The 14890-nt window shown below is 39.6% G+C and overlaps 1 protein-coding gene across 19 annotated transcripts in view; it reads left to right on the forward strand.

Annotated features, from left to right (window-relative positions):
• Positions 1–14890, forward strand: part of atp2b2 (ATPase plasma membrane Ca2+ transporting 2) — a 125717-nt gene that overhangs the window by 69256 nt on the left and 41571 nt on the right. For all 19 annotated transcript variants that reach the window (XM_065954698.1, XM_065954693.1, XM_065954695.1 and 16 more), the window contains 3 exons: positions 10009–10209; positions 13345–13602; positions 14393–14518. In XM_065954698.1, coding sequence (XP_065810770.1) covers positions 10009–10209; positions 13345–13602; positions 14393–14518 — 585 coding nt within the window. The remainder of the gene's footprint in view (positions 1–10008; positions 10210–13344; positions 13603–14392; positions 14519–14890) is intronic.

Below are 14890 nucleotides of genomic sequence, written 5' to 3' on the forward strand. Positions count from 1 at the left end.
CAGATTTGACCGTATGTGTTAAAGAGAAAGTGAGAAACAAACTGGTGAAAATAGGATTTATACAGCTATAGGAGAAGAACAGCTCTATATCATTTACTGTAGTGTTTATAAGATTAATAAGAATTCATTTCAGGATGACTAGCCCTTTAAAGCATCACTTACTGACTTTATGTATTGTACTTTACTTGTCAACTATTTAAATTGCATAGATGGACATCTGAATTAAAGGTAGAATAATGGCTAATAGATTGAAGGCAGAATGGATGGATGGATCATTGTTGCAGTGAATGAACACTTGAACAGTCTGGAATTACAGGAATGAGGTAACTGACCCCATTAAACTTTGCCCTTAACTCTGAGCAGTTGTTTCTAAACACGCTCTCCCACACTCTATCTCTATCTCTGACTTTTTTGTCTCTGCCATGCACACAAACACACACTCACACAAAGTCACACACATGGAGGCTGTAAACAGATGTCTCATTAATGTTGTGTCCACATCAAGGGCGTTCTGGGCAGCTAACATTAAAGGGTTTGAGGCTCAGTCTGTGGAGAAAAAAAAATACACTCAATTACTAATAAATCACTTGTTCTTCTTCTTCTCAATCTTATTCTGACTACTGCCACTTGCAGCGCTTATTTGAAGGCAAAGAGTCTCCTCACAAACGACGCTCCCATGGCAAAATCATGTTGTAAAAAAAAGGCATCGCCTTGGCTTGGTCTTAATGGTAGAGCCATGATTTTTTTTAAATGTGGGTCACATGCACCAGGGACTGGACCGCACTCACCCATGCACAGAATCTTAACACAATAATAACTGTTTCATGAATTTTGATAAGGACCATATGCACTGAAGCCTTTATCCCGCATGAGTCACCGTCAGTTTGTGTCTGTTCTTCCCTTCTTTGCTGCCCTTGATGCGCTACTTGCCAGGACTCCAAAAAAAGAATCCTCCTAAGAGGTGTAAATGAAACCTTTTGAGTGTTGAACTTATTTAAAAGGAGCTCACGAAGCACATCAATGAGACGCCTTTTTTTTTTCTTGCATAACATTATATAATCGCTTTTTTTTCCCCACAACATAATAACATGAAGAAAAAAAATTGCAAGAAATGTCGCCATAGAAACAAAGCAGCATGTGTACTTTAGGTCAGAACACAATAGCGAATAGAAATGAACGTGGGATGCATAATTCCATCTTTTAGGCCTTCAGTTTAAAACCCTCTTCATCCAGCTCTCGCTGTACAATACTTCCCCTGGCATTTTTTGTGCCCATACATTCTATTAAATAGGAACACCAAGTAATAACTGGTTACCCTGTGGAGTGGCAGGTGTGTTTGTGTGCTTTAAGAGAGAGAGAGAGAGAGAGCTGTGAGCTGTGTTCTCTCACTCCACTCTCGCATGAGTCAGACTCATAGAGCACAGTGCGTGACAGAAAAACTCACCCACTTGTACAGCTGCCCCCACACACACACACACACACACACACACACACACACACACACACACACACACACACACACACACACACACACACACAATTGCATATTGTATTCTCAGCATTGCAACTTATATCTTAATTTAGGTTGTTTGAAAACTGTAAAAAAAAACCTTTTCAAACAAAGCTCACATTCTGTTCATCTGAAATTATAGAATAGCTGTTAATCAGGACACCTGTGCAAAAAAAAAAATCTTGCATCATCTACAGTCCTCAGCCCTCACCAATGAACATGCTCTATCTGACTATGATACAATATGATCTGCAGTTTATAAGGGGATTGTGTGCCAGACAATTTCTTGGTCAGAGACAGCAACTTCCTTAAATATCCCCTGGTTGCCTAGTAACTGCTCCCCGTGAAGACATAGTGCCTCCTTTGATGTACAAAGAAGATGAAAGTTGTACCAATCTTAATCTTTTACTCTGAGCAAATAAAAAATATAAAAGTGAGTAGGCTCATTTCCCAAACATGTTGAAGTATTCCTTTAAATCATATCCTGTAAAAGCAGTATCATGGACCACACCTCCTCTGAGCTCACTGAACCCTTTTCCTGGTTCTCTTACGATCCCTACTGTACATCTGCAGCATTAGACTGACGTGTCATTTTGTTGGCACAAGCTAAAGCATAGCATACTAAGATGCAGCGTGGTGTCACAGATTTCAACGTGTACACACACACACACACACACAGCACACGCATGTTGGCAATGACATGGCGTCAGAAATTGCTCAGTGTCACATTCCAGTCCATTAGCTTGTAGATGAGTCCGACCGCAGGGGAATGACTGATGGATCTTAGTGTGCGATTGTGCGTGTATGTGTGAGAGTGACCCTGTGACTCTTCATGAAATGAGAGAATGTATTTTCCCCCCATCGTTTGTTTACATGTAGTACAGTATGTCTGTTCGCCTGTTTGGCTCCACTGAAAACGTGTCACATCCACTCGTCTTCTCAGAGAGAGCCTGCCTGCCTGCCTCCTGCCGTGCCCTCTTGCACTCTCATGGCGTGATAGGGTGCAGAGCTTGCTGAGAATCAGAGCGCGGAACTCCACATTGTGAGCTAGCCCGAAGAGGACCAGCCTTCGGAGCTTAGACGACTCCAAATAAAAACAAAAACTTCTTCAAACTAGAGAAAAACCCTGTGTGTGAACATGCGACAGGATGAGACACCCTTTTTCCTGCTGTTTTAAATGCTGCACTATCATCAATTTCTTGATGTTTCCCCCAAAACATCCAGCCCTACCGTAATTAAGTGAGAAAAATAACTTCCTTTCTTTAATTAGGTCTCCATTTAGCAGTGGGTGGGCCTGCTGTGCTGCTGGGTGCGCCCCCCTCAAGAATTACTTCTTTAATTTAGTCACATTCCCCAATTATATGTTCTTTACCTCGTTCAGATCCTCCAATCCACTGACTGATTCAATTTCCATCCTCCATTCTTTGTCATTGTGGTGATTAAAAAAGTCCTAAACATACATGATCATGCATGTATTAAATTAAAATGTATTAAATTAAAACAAGGATATGTAACATGTTGGAAATTAGGGAACAACAATGTGTCCTTTCTGCTGGAAGCAGACGTGAGTCAGCAACTTTTAAACCTTGCCGTTTACGAGACTGCACACAAATCAGGTTTTCACAGACTTATTTCACCTGCATCTGTCTCTCTGGTGTTCTTATGAACAACATATTATTTTTTCTGGGCTTTCTGGATGCTCATAATTTACTTTATAAGTTTAGTTTTTATTTATTCCTCCACTAATCCCAGAAAGTATCTATGTAGTGTTTTACCATAGCAACTTGACTCTAAGTTAATATATTTGACATTGTCAGTAAACTATGTAACTACTACTACTATATTAAATAAAAATACAGAATTAAAATCAATTTAATTACAGTCACCATCTAAAACACAGAAAACCAGAAGGCTGTCGTTAAAACATCCAGTTCAGTACCTTCCTATACTGGAACCCCAGTATGAATGTCAGTAATACTGTCCCTGCCACCTTGTCCTATGTAATATACTCAAACTCAATGCCTTTGTAACATAACTAAAAGCATGCAGAGGTTTTTTGCCTTTCCTTGTTATTATTATGTTCTTCATCTTTGTGCGCCCCCGGCTGGTTTTTATCAAAAATCTTTTCACACTTCTCTCCATCCCTTTCCTTTCTCTTCTCTCTGTCATTTACTTTCATATATTAAAGTTCATTATCTTTATATTGTTTGCCCTTTCAAGCTTTCCTACTTTATTCTGCCTTTGCTCCCACAATAACAAACCCTCTTCTTTTTTTTTCATGGCATAAAATGGTGTCATTATTATGGAGGTCATTCTCAAGGACACTGTGACACATTTCTCCATCACTCCATCTTCTAATAAGAGCAAGATAATTATCCACCTTTTAGCTGCTGATGGGTTATTATTCATAGAGTTACTCTACATCCACCCTACTCTCTCTCTGCTTCTCTTTTGCTCTCTGAGTCACACTTCAACCCTCTCTCTCTCTCTCTCTCTCTCTCTCTCTCTCTCTTCCCTCTTCATTCCCCCTCGCTCCTTTCAAAATGGTGAAAGCTGAGAATACATGTTGCAGCTATTGATTCGCTGCAGAAAAAAGGCATCAATATTTTGCGTCGTTATGATGATGATGATCATCATCATCATCGTCATACAACCCTGTTGCCATGGTGACATGTTTTGGACAATGTGGAACGCAGTATTGTGAGGAGGGGAGAAAAAGTTCAGACAGAAAGGAGGACATTAAACCAAAAGCTGGAGGGAGATGCCACTCAAAACTGGGGAGACACTCTTAAATGTTGATCAGCTCAAACTGTGTACATATTTTTATAAATATATACAGTTTCATAAAAGATTTTTTTTCTTTGCTGCTCCACTATCACATTCCTGGGTTTCAAGGACATTTGGAGGTCATCATCATTTAATTCTTATTTTTTTATTCCTAACGGCATACAAAAGTACGTAAGCATACTCTTGCACACCAAACACACATACAAACCCACACATACAAACACTTACATATTCACACATTCTCCAAGGTTCAGAGTCGTGGGTATTTTCACTCGACGTGTAGGATGCATAGTGTTTCCATGGCAATCTATTTTTAGCCCCGGACAAAAAAGGGCCAACTGTTAAAATATGCCATCATGCTCCCACTGAAAAAAATCTAATTTCCTCTCATGCTGAAATCAAGGTGTAAAGTTTCTTTTTTTTTTAATCTCTATGTTTCATCTCTGGGTGCAGGATGCTAGGTAGCAACCGTTTGTCAAGGCAGATTTCAGTCAGACACCCTGGATTGATTTATAGATTGCTCAATGTTAATTACAGAGTTAAGATAATTAATCAGAAGAAGGTGTGTTAATCAAAATAATTTTCTTTTGTGATCTAGAAACTTTTTGAAATTAATTTAGTTACATATGTTTATTGGGAAAATGTAAAATATTAGCATGTTTTTGCTTGTTAGTGTTGACAATTGCTTCTCAATCAATCAATCAATCAATCAATCAATCAATCAATCATTATTGATATAGCCCAAATTCATAACAAGTGTTCTCTTGAGACGCTTTACAAAAGAGCAAGTAAAAGACCATAGCCTACCCATTGTTAAGAAAATGGAATAGGGGGAGATGGGGTAAAGGCCCTGACACACCAAGGAGATCGTTGTTCTAGAACCGTTGGTGAGCGGTCGTCGCCGTAGTTTTTGCGGTGTGTCCGGCTCCGTCGCTACCTGTCAGCCCCCGTCGGTGATTTTTTGGCCGATTGGACATGTTGAATCAGCATCGGTGAGAGGAATCTCTCTGATTGGCTGTTCAGAGGTTTCATTTATCTCCAGCTCTCGACATAAGTTCAGGAAAGCCCCTTGAGCATGCCGCTGTAGTATCCTTTCTTTCACCCTTCAGTGCGGTTTCTCCTTATTTGTCACTTTTCCCTCTTCTTTTCTTTTTGCACTAAAAGACCCATGGCCCACAAAGCCAGTGCCATTTTTAACATTTTATTCTCCGTTAGTAGGCTACCTAAATTTATAATACGAGTGGAGCGCGACAGCGCTGTGAAAATTGTCTTCTTGTATCATAACAACGGACTACCGCCACCTGCTGGCATGGAGAGTTATTTCCTCTCACGCATGTGCAGAACGTATGAGGTGGTTGGCCGTCTGCTGTAGTCTTTGCGGTGTGTTCAAGTGCAACTTTTTGGCCAAGACAAACTGCGACATGAGGCGACGCCACAGGCGGCCTTCGTCCACACTAGTTCTTTGCTGTCTGCTTGGTGTGTCAGGGCCTTAAGATGTATTCCTAGTGTTCCTGTTGTCCACACTCACTAAGTTTGAGTTAGAAGCAGGCCGTGCATGAATGAGGGTACGACACGGTCCCATTGTGTTGACTGGTTAGGGTGTCGGGTGGTAGTAGTGCCAGATCACTTTGCTTAAGGTTGGCGGAGCTCCGTCTACTCAGAAGCCCGGACTCTGCTGCCTAGGTCATATCATCTTATCAAACTACATACCTTTGCTTTTGTTTTTCCTCCCCAAAAAACAACAAAATAAATGCTGCTTCTTTTTTTGTAGATTAATCGATAGAACAACAAACCTTTATTTACAGATAATAGCTAATCATTTCATTTTTAATAATAAAGTCCCTTTATATCATGCTAAAGTGTTGTGCTTTAGCCAAACTGCAGGTCAGCCCTCTTAGATGTTTTAACAACACAGAGGCTCATAAAGAAATGTTTTTCTGTTCTTTACAGAAGCAGGTGTACTATATTTGGTTAGCCTTCCTCTTAACTCAGAGAAGTTCATGCTTAGCTCGTGCTGCACAACATGTGTCCCTGTTGTCATTTAATGCATACAATCAAATACAGCCACATGTTATTTATTATTTAGCATGGCTGCTTCATTAGCTAGTATTCAATGGAAAGTGGCTGAAAATATGGGAGAGTAGTGTGATGGCATGCAACCAAATTCATAAATAAGATTAAAACCCGGGGTGCATTCCTGGCACAGTGGATGGATTTTACTTTATGTGCTGAGTCAGCAGGATGCGCACAGTTTGTTTTAAGTCCATCGGCTGACTGTCTTAAAAGGGAACTGCAATTTAACGCTGATGATAATGCAACATCTCTCATCTCATTTTTCATTATTTATAGGTAGGCTCCAATTTCCTTTCTACAAGGCTTTTAAAGTTTGGACTTTTATTACAACTATTACAATGAGCTTTTGAACAAAGAGAAGAATGAACAAGAGTACAAGGAGTTCCATCTTTTTTTCTTGTACTATTAGATATTACATGTACATTACATGTGTCCTGGCTTCGCTACCTGGTAATAAGCTCCAGCACACTTACTTCTCTGCAATTATCCTTAATCCTCTGCGAGATTGCTGTGACTCATCTGTATATCGCCACAGTTTCTCTGCCCTCTCACTGCCTCCTCAAAATCCACTGCCAGAGCATTTAGGTGGGCTGGCAGTATTTAGCCTACAATATTTCATAATCTGGCAAGACAATCTTGAGCAGCATTGCAATCAGCACTCCAGGAAGGAACGAGAATGTGGCCGTGGATTTTCCAAGAAGAAGTGAGAATGTAATGATTTGGGAGATTGATCACTTGCATTGCTCACATCTCAAGAGCGTTTAAGGAGAACACTGATCACATTTTCAGAAAGGTTAAGTGACATGCTGAACTGATGCACAATCTCATATCTATGCTCATTAAACGGCCGACAAAAGCTTAAAGTAAGCAGCTCCCCTGTGTCTTTACAGATGACAGAAATGTGGAGTCGGAGGATAAGTATATGTATTTGTTGTTGTTTTTAAATATTCACTGGATAAAATGTTGACAGACAATGTAGTTAAATGTCATGTGTAATGTCCACGTGATCTACCTTTAAAGATGGAGGGGGCTCTACATAAGCTAAATGTGGTTATGTTTAAAACATGTGCTTTTGCATACATGTGTGTCGTAGTGTGTGTGTCCGTGTGTGTGTCTGTGTATCTCACAAACTGGAGCTGGCTAATGTGTGATTATAAGAGCTCTAGGTTTACCGTGTGATAACTGCAAGCAACCGCAGGCATGCTTGGCCACCCTTATTACAAACACTCTCAGCACGTGCAGGCGGTCACGATTTACAGAGCCATGCGCACACACATATCCACACCCACAAACGCAGTCACACACGCAGACATGCTCGTGTGTGATGTGATGCGGTGTGCTGTGGAGATCAATGGGAGAGCATGCTTGGTCCTCTCACAGAGACAATTAAAAGAGAATGGATAATGAGGCTATTTATAGCCTGATCTATTTCTAACCAGGGCATTCTCCTACGTATGAGCTGGGAATTGTTCTCTTTTCAGCCTGCCCTCCTTCTGTCCTCGTCTTCCTCCTCTATGTTGCTCCATTTTTATTTATTTTTTACAAGACTTAAAAAAACGGATTCCTCTTCGTATATTCTCTCATTTTTTGTAGTAATGAAGCGTTTGGTTTCCACACACTTTCATTCTCTTTGTTCCTCTTTGGGCTGCATCAGCTGAATGCAGATCATCAGATATTTTCCACAGATGATAATAAGTCATCTCACTGTTATATGCATTCCCATTTGATAGGGTGTCATGCAGCAGCAATGTTATCAGGTGTAATCCAGGGCCACTCCTGGGAGACCCAGTGACGCACCATGCATGACATAATGCTGTGGTAATGTCTGCAGTTGTGAGCGAGAGAGACAGAGAGAGAGATAGGGCATACACACTGTGCTTGTGTATGCCTTTAGTCTACTGGAACCAACCAGAAATCAATAAATGTGGCTTGATGAAAATCTTTTTTCATTAGTTGGAGTTGTTTAAACCGAGCACACATCTACTGTAAATGGTTGTTAGTTCTCTGAATGTCAGCTTTATCTATAACGGATACAATGTATTTATTATCCACTATACTGTGGGAATGTTGTACTCAATGTAAAAGCTCATAATGGGAGAAAGATAAGGAAATCTTATATTAGAGATGAAAGGATGGACCACAATGCAATTTTGCCAAATGTGGATGTCATTTGATCTTTGGCCTAAAAACCATTTAGACATGACCCTTGAGTCATAAATTATTGTTATAATTCAACTGATGTGAAATTAAACAGTTCTCAGAATCAGGCGATACATTACTTTATTTCAAAGTTGCCAAACAATTGCAGATTATATTTACTCTGTTGTTAGAATCTGTTTTGCTTTTCTTGATTTGATATTATTACTAATGCTTTGTTTCCCGGTTAATGTTAAATAAGCAAATGAAATATGTTATCTTATTCTCTGGAGAAAAGGTTATTATATTTTTGTAAGATTTTAAACATTAAATTATAATTCAGTGATTCAGATTATTATAGAGATCAATTATTATTTGAGGTGGATTTAAACCATGGCCATCGAAACCATGGATATATTTTGAAAGTACTTTTGTTATAATCGTGGAACCTTTCTTGAAATCCTCCAACAACTCAAATGCTTTAAACAAAAGAAATATAAGGAATTTTAGGTGACCTAATTCTGTATTACACCCTGCTTGATTTTCAATTATGACCTTAGGCCCTAATAGAGTCTGTCTTCAACAAGCTAAAGCTAGTGAGTGGGCTAGTCACACAAGAATGACATAGTCAGATGGATTATTACAGTTAGTGCTGTAGTTGCTTTTTTTGGAGCTGACTTCAGTAGGAGTCAGACATTGAAGGAAAAAGGAGTTCTTTGTATTGGGGAACTTTTTTATGAAGGTTTTTCTTGTCTCTTCAACACCTGAACTCAACAAACATCCGCAGGCGCAGACTCAACCGTTTATTATTTCAATATTCAACACATAATATTCAAAGTTCAGAAATTATAAATCCTCCATAAGAAAAGTAACATGAAGCATCTTGAAATGGAAAAGAAACAAAAAGGCAAAATCTGACACAAAGAGTCCCTCTTGTGTATTTCTGCATAAATAATGAATTTCAACTGTTGCTTTTGTGAAAGTGTGAAACTCTCGTTGCAACACTATATGAGCTTCTGCATGAAAATTATTTTCTGGACTGTATTCTAAAAGTAAATTGTGCCTGGAGCCAGTATGAAGTTCTTCAGAGCCAGAGATATTTGTGTACAGTAGTTCATGGCGGATGAGGAGGCGGATGAGGTCAAAGCACAGGGCCCTCATCTCTTGAACAGAATTATATAAGGAATGCAGTGCCGTGGCCTGCCATGACTAAAACTGGTAATTAGAGATACTTGGTGTGGTTTGAGAGTGAGGAAGAAAGAAGCAAGTAAGAAAAAGTATTGATTTCAGTGCTTTTAACAATATAATATATATATATAGGTGTAAAAGACTGAAGGTGGCAGCTGCACATTTTTTTAAGTTTTTGTGTGTGGGAATAAAAAAATGAAGATTAACTTGGATGAAATGTGAAATATCAAAAGATTATTACCATTTCGTACTGCGGTTGAGCCTCGTAGAGAGATACAGTGGAGATTAACCTGTTCTATGTTTTCCTTCATCAGGTCTCGCAGGTGCCCTACCTGACCTGGACAAGAGAAAAGAAATATACGGTAAAAACCTGATACCTCCAAAGAAGCCAAAAACCTTCCTGCAGCTGGTATGGGAAGCCCTGCAAGATGTCACCCTCATCATCCTGGAGCTCGCTGCCCTGATCTCCCTGGGCCTCTCCTTCTACCACCCTCCTGGAGAGAGTGGCGGAGAGTGTGAGTGAAGCTGCTTTTTGTGACATCACGTCTTTTGAAAATGCTTCCTCATCCCCCATATTGAGTTCTTGAGGCACACATATACACACCAGGGCAGTTATCTCTGGCATCTCTGCTGAGGACAGCGAAAGGCTATGATTGCATCGACCTACTGATATCACTTCCTCTGACATTACAGGCTCATGCTGACACCCTTACACCTACATGTATGCACACATTTTTTTAATTGTTGAGGCAGGTCACACTTTACCTGCCTCAAGAGATCAAATGACTCATCAACCATAGGTGTAATTGTATGTGCTTGTGTGTGTGTGTTTGTGCTTGAGTGCGTGTGCGAGTTATCAACGTGCTAAATGTGTGTATAAAAGGCACAGGGAAGGTTAATGAAGTGTTGAGTAGAGAAATAACCTTGAGCTCCCAGCGCCATACATCAGCCCTGTGAGCCGTGAAACAGGAAATGAAGAGAGAGAGAGAGACCATAACAAGGTGCTGAGTCAGCAACATCAGTCATTGCTCCTAGCATTATCTCAGTAATGGAATTCAGTTATCCTGCCAGAGGGGACCAGTCATCAATTTAAGGGGTTTAACAGAAATACCAGAGAGGGAAGAAGTAGTTAACTTTATCTTACCTGCATGGGTAGTTAATCAGATCATTTCTGTGTTATCACATTTTTCAGTTGGTTAGAACAAATTAATGAGAAGGCAAATAAACGATCAGTCAGCCAAGTAGTGAGGTTATAAAACTATTGGTGAATTGGGATTTGACAGTCAGTTATAGCCGGCACTTTTCTTTTTCATAGTTTTTTTTTTTTTTTATAGCTGTATCACTTTTAGGACCGAGTTCTCTGCATCATCAAGTCCAAGTAAGGCAGAAAAAGCCAAAAGGGATCATTATGATAATATACTGCATCAATCTGCAGATACATAATCAAGCTTCCCTTTACTTAAGGCACAACGAAAGTGCCACTAAGCAAGTCTCGTCTCATATTAGAAAGATAGTAGAGGATTTAAATAGAAAAATGAAACGCAGAGCAATTCTTTAAGATTTTAATTCATACACACTTTGAGGCTAAATTGAGAAAATACCCGTGTGTGTGTGTGTGTTTAACTATTTTTATGTGTGTTTATGTGGAGTGTATATTTCAAAGCACAAAACAAAAATATGGATCAGAATCCAACTTTGTCAGTAATATGTTAGCCATCATACACATACTTGTTATAATACTCATTTTCTTGTGTCAGTCACATTCTATAGTGCATGAAAGGTTTTCTTAAGTGCCTTTTATGTGTGTATGAATGTATGTATATGACATTTCTATTCAGAATCCAAACTCAATCCATCAACACACACACATTCACAAAGCCAACATTTGTCAGTGTTGCTTTACTGTTCAGTTTATTAATAGGTCAACAGAAGCTAAAGGGTCCAGAAATAGAAAGTGGTGGGATGACTTCTTTCTCATTTGCATATGAAACATCCCGGACACAGCCGAACATGGAGGCTCTTTATTGTGTCTGCATCAAACACACAACATGCAATGAAACAAAAAGAAAACCTTACAAAGGACATAGTAATGGTAGAAATGGAAACCAACATGCTTTAAAAAGGTTTCCAAGTGAAATTGGAAATATTATGCCTCTAATCTTTTTTTTGTATCCGTTTAAAACCAAGTCTTAAAAGACTGTCTTTCATGTATGTTAGTCATGACACTCTGTGCTGTAGCTTCAGCACCATGGATAGCTACACATGAGCTTCCTGACTGTGTCTGTCATAGGGACAAGAACGCTTTTATTTTAAATACAAAGAGCTGTTACACTCAGAACCTTGGACAGCTTCTTTACTTACTGTACCCTCTATGCTTCATGCATGACCCAGCAAGACCGACTGGACTCATCGTACCAAACAGTTTTCACTCTTGCACTGTTGGATTGCTCCTCATTTTGTTCTTTTAGGTAAAATAAATACGTGGTTTATGACATATTTTTTAGAACTACTTCAACCAAACAAGCTCAATGCAGCTCTTACTATACTGCTGCATAATTCTGGAAGGTAGATTACCTGTGAATCCCCAGATGCTGTGCTGTCACACGTCAAAACCGGGAACTCTTATTAACAGAAAAAACATAATAAATTATCTGAAGAAACATATCTCTTCAACCATTTATTTAGAGGGGGATGAAAAACCCAGACTCACTCCTAAATCGAGATATTGAGTTTATTGCATCAAATTCATGATTGTGTTCGAGTGTACACTCGAATGCGGTCACTACCTGTATAATGAGTCGCGTATATGTTGTTTGGTCCTGGTAGTATGTCAGATCAAAGACTGTATAGTCTCTTACTGTATGGAACCACTAAATGAACATCATATTGATTGTAAACCCTCTGCAATGTACCAGAAAGTCCCAAATGCTCCTGGAGTCCAGTTCTTGGTTAAAGCAGACACTGCATATCTATTGTGTATAATTTGGGGTCGGCACTAGTTCCCTTGTGAGCTGCTAGTGTTTTATAGTCCAAAGCAAATCACCCCACTGAGGGCTTTTGAAGTCAGCTTGCCAGGAGTGTCGGGCACAATGGCTCCAAGAGTATTACATGAAGCAGCACGAGGAGGACTGGGAATAAGCCTCGTTTCATTCCAAAATATATCCCAGTCTGTGAGTGCACACCGCCAGCTGACTGCTGGGCATTCATTTGAAGTGGAGCAAATGAATGAAGAGACGAGGTGAATTCTCTGAAGGTCATTTCAGAGTAAATTTTGTTTCAGGATAACCTTTAATATTACATAGAAAAGAAAAGAGAAACTGCACTTATACACGTTTTACTCTCTCTCTCTCTCACTCTGTCTGTCTGTCTTTCTGTCTTTATACACATATACAGTATGTACACAGATACACAGTGTCAGCTTTCTGCAGCCTTTTAACTGTGCAGTGTGCAGTTATTTTATCTCTCTGTGTCTCTTTTATTTTGAAAGGGTTCATATTCCACTTAAGTAATAAGCATAACAAAATCTGCATAAAACTTGCTATCCAGAGTTTAAATGTGTTTTGTCAAAACATTTCTGTCTAAATGCACATATGAAAACCAAGTGTACTTGAAAATGTACATCTCTACAATTTCCCTCTTCTTCACTACAGCCTGTGGCGCAGCAGCAGGTGGGGTAGAGGATGAGGGCGAGGCAGATGCCGGCTGGATCGAGGGTGCAGCTATCCTGTTGTCGGTGGTGTGTGTGGTGCTGGTGACGGCCTTCAACGATTGGTCGAAGGAAAAGCAGTTCCGTGGGCTGCAGAGCCGCATTGAGCAGGAGCAGAAATTCCAGGTGGTCCGCGGTAGCCAGGTCATACAGCTGCCAGTGGCTGATATAGTGGTGGGGGATATTGCACAGATCAAATACGGTAGGTGTGAAGAGTGCAGATGTGTTTGTAAGGATTTATTCAATTTATCATTTAAAACAAGAGTCAATTTCTTTGTAATGTCAATTCATAGTTAAGTACATTTTTTCAAAACAATAAAAAAAAACTTAGACATACAGATGCCTTAATCATGTCTTTAACCTTCACAACCTCTCACCTTCCTCTGACCCTCTGCTGTGTAGAGACACGGATACCAAAACACACATGAAAATATTAGCAAATCATAGCGCAAGGTCATGCTAACACGTTTACAAACATATTAACATAGATGATACTTGACTAAATCAAAAGTGTCTCGCCTTTTCTTGAAGAAACTTACATCATCTCTTTTCTAAATGCAGCCTTGGCCTAGATTGAAACTTTCTGACACATTTTGTGATTAGTTTGATGCGGCTGACGTGCCCACTGACTGACTTAATTGGCCTGTCCATTGTTCTGTGTAAAATAATTTTCATGCTTCAGTAGCTCAAAATAGACTTGGAGCTCATTTCCAGAGAGGGATTAAAGTTACGAAGTCCACCTTGAGCAATTAAATGTATTTTAGATACCATACGTTAATGGTGAGAAATGAATTAGCAGCAGACTGACTCGTACATGGAGAGCAGACGCACAGCCTCTCCCCAGGCCGTCTTGTTCAGTTGGTCAAACAGTATCCTGTCCATGTGAAACTAATGAATCTTTGAAGTTATCTGAACTGTTACGTTTGTAAGACAAAGCCAACCACTTAAAAAAAAAAAAAAAATGAAAATGAACATGTTGCACATTGTTGCAGGTGATCTGCTTCCTGCTGATGGTGTATTGATCCAGGGCAATGACCTGAAGATTGATGAGTCCTCCTTGACTGGAGAGTCAGACCACGTCAGGAAGTGTGCAGACAAGGACCCCATGCTGTTGTCAGGTATGTTTCCAGCTCATGGATAGTTGTGAAATGCGTGTCTCGATGATGTTTATTCATATTTAACGTTTTGGTGCCAAGGAGAATTTGGGCATTGGGACTAAACATTTACAAACATGTCAACGTTCAACCTTGTACAGTTGAGTAACCTCACATACCATTGTACTGTATTATGTGTGTTGATATATGTTTCTTGAACAGTGTTGTTTGCATCTTTATAAAAAGGAAAGCATTTTGGAATCACTAAATCAAGCCCTCATTTACATTTTTCAAGTATTTTCCACTCAAAGTGCTGTTTGTCATCCTGAACCAGAACTCTACTATAGAACATATAGTGGGTAAGATGGTTACACCTACAATCCTTATGTCACAACC

This window comes from Labrus bergylta, chromosome 5 (genome assembly GCF_963930695.1).
Source record: "Labrus bergylta chromosome 5, fLabBer1.1, whole genome shotgun sequence".
In the NCBI taxonomy this organism is placed as follows: Eukaryota; Metazoa; Chordata; class Actinopteri; order Labriformes; family Labridae; genus Labrus; species Labrus bergylta.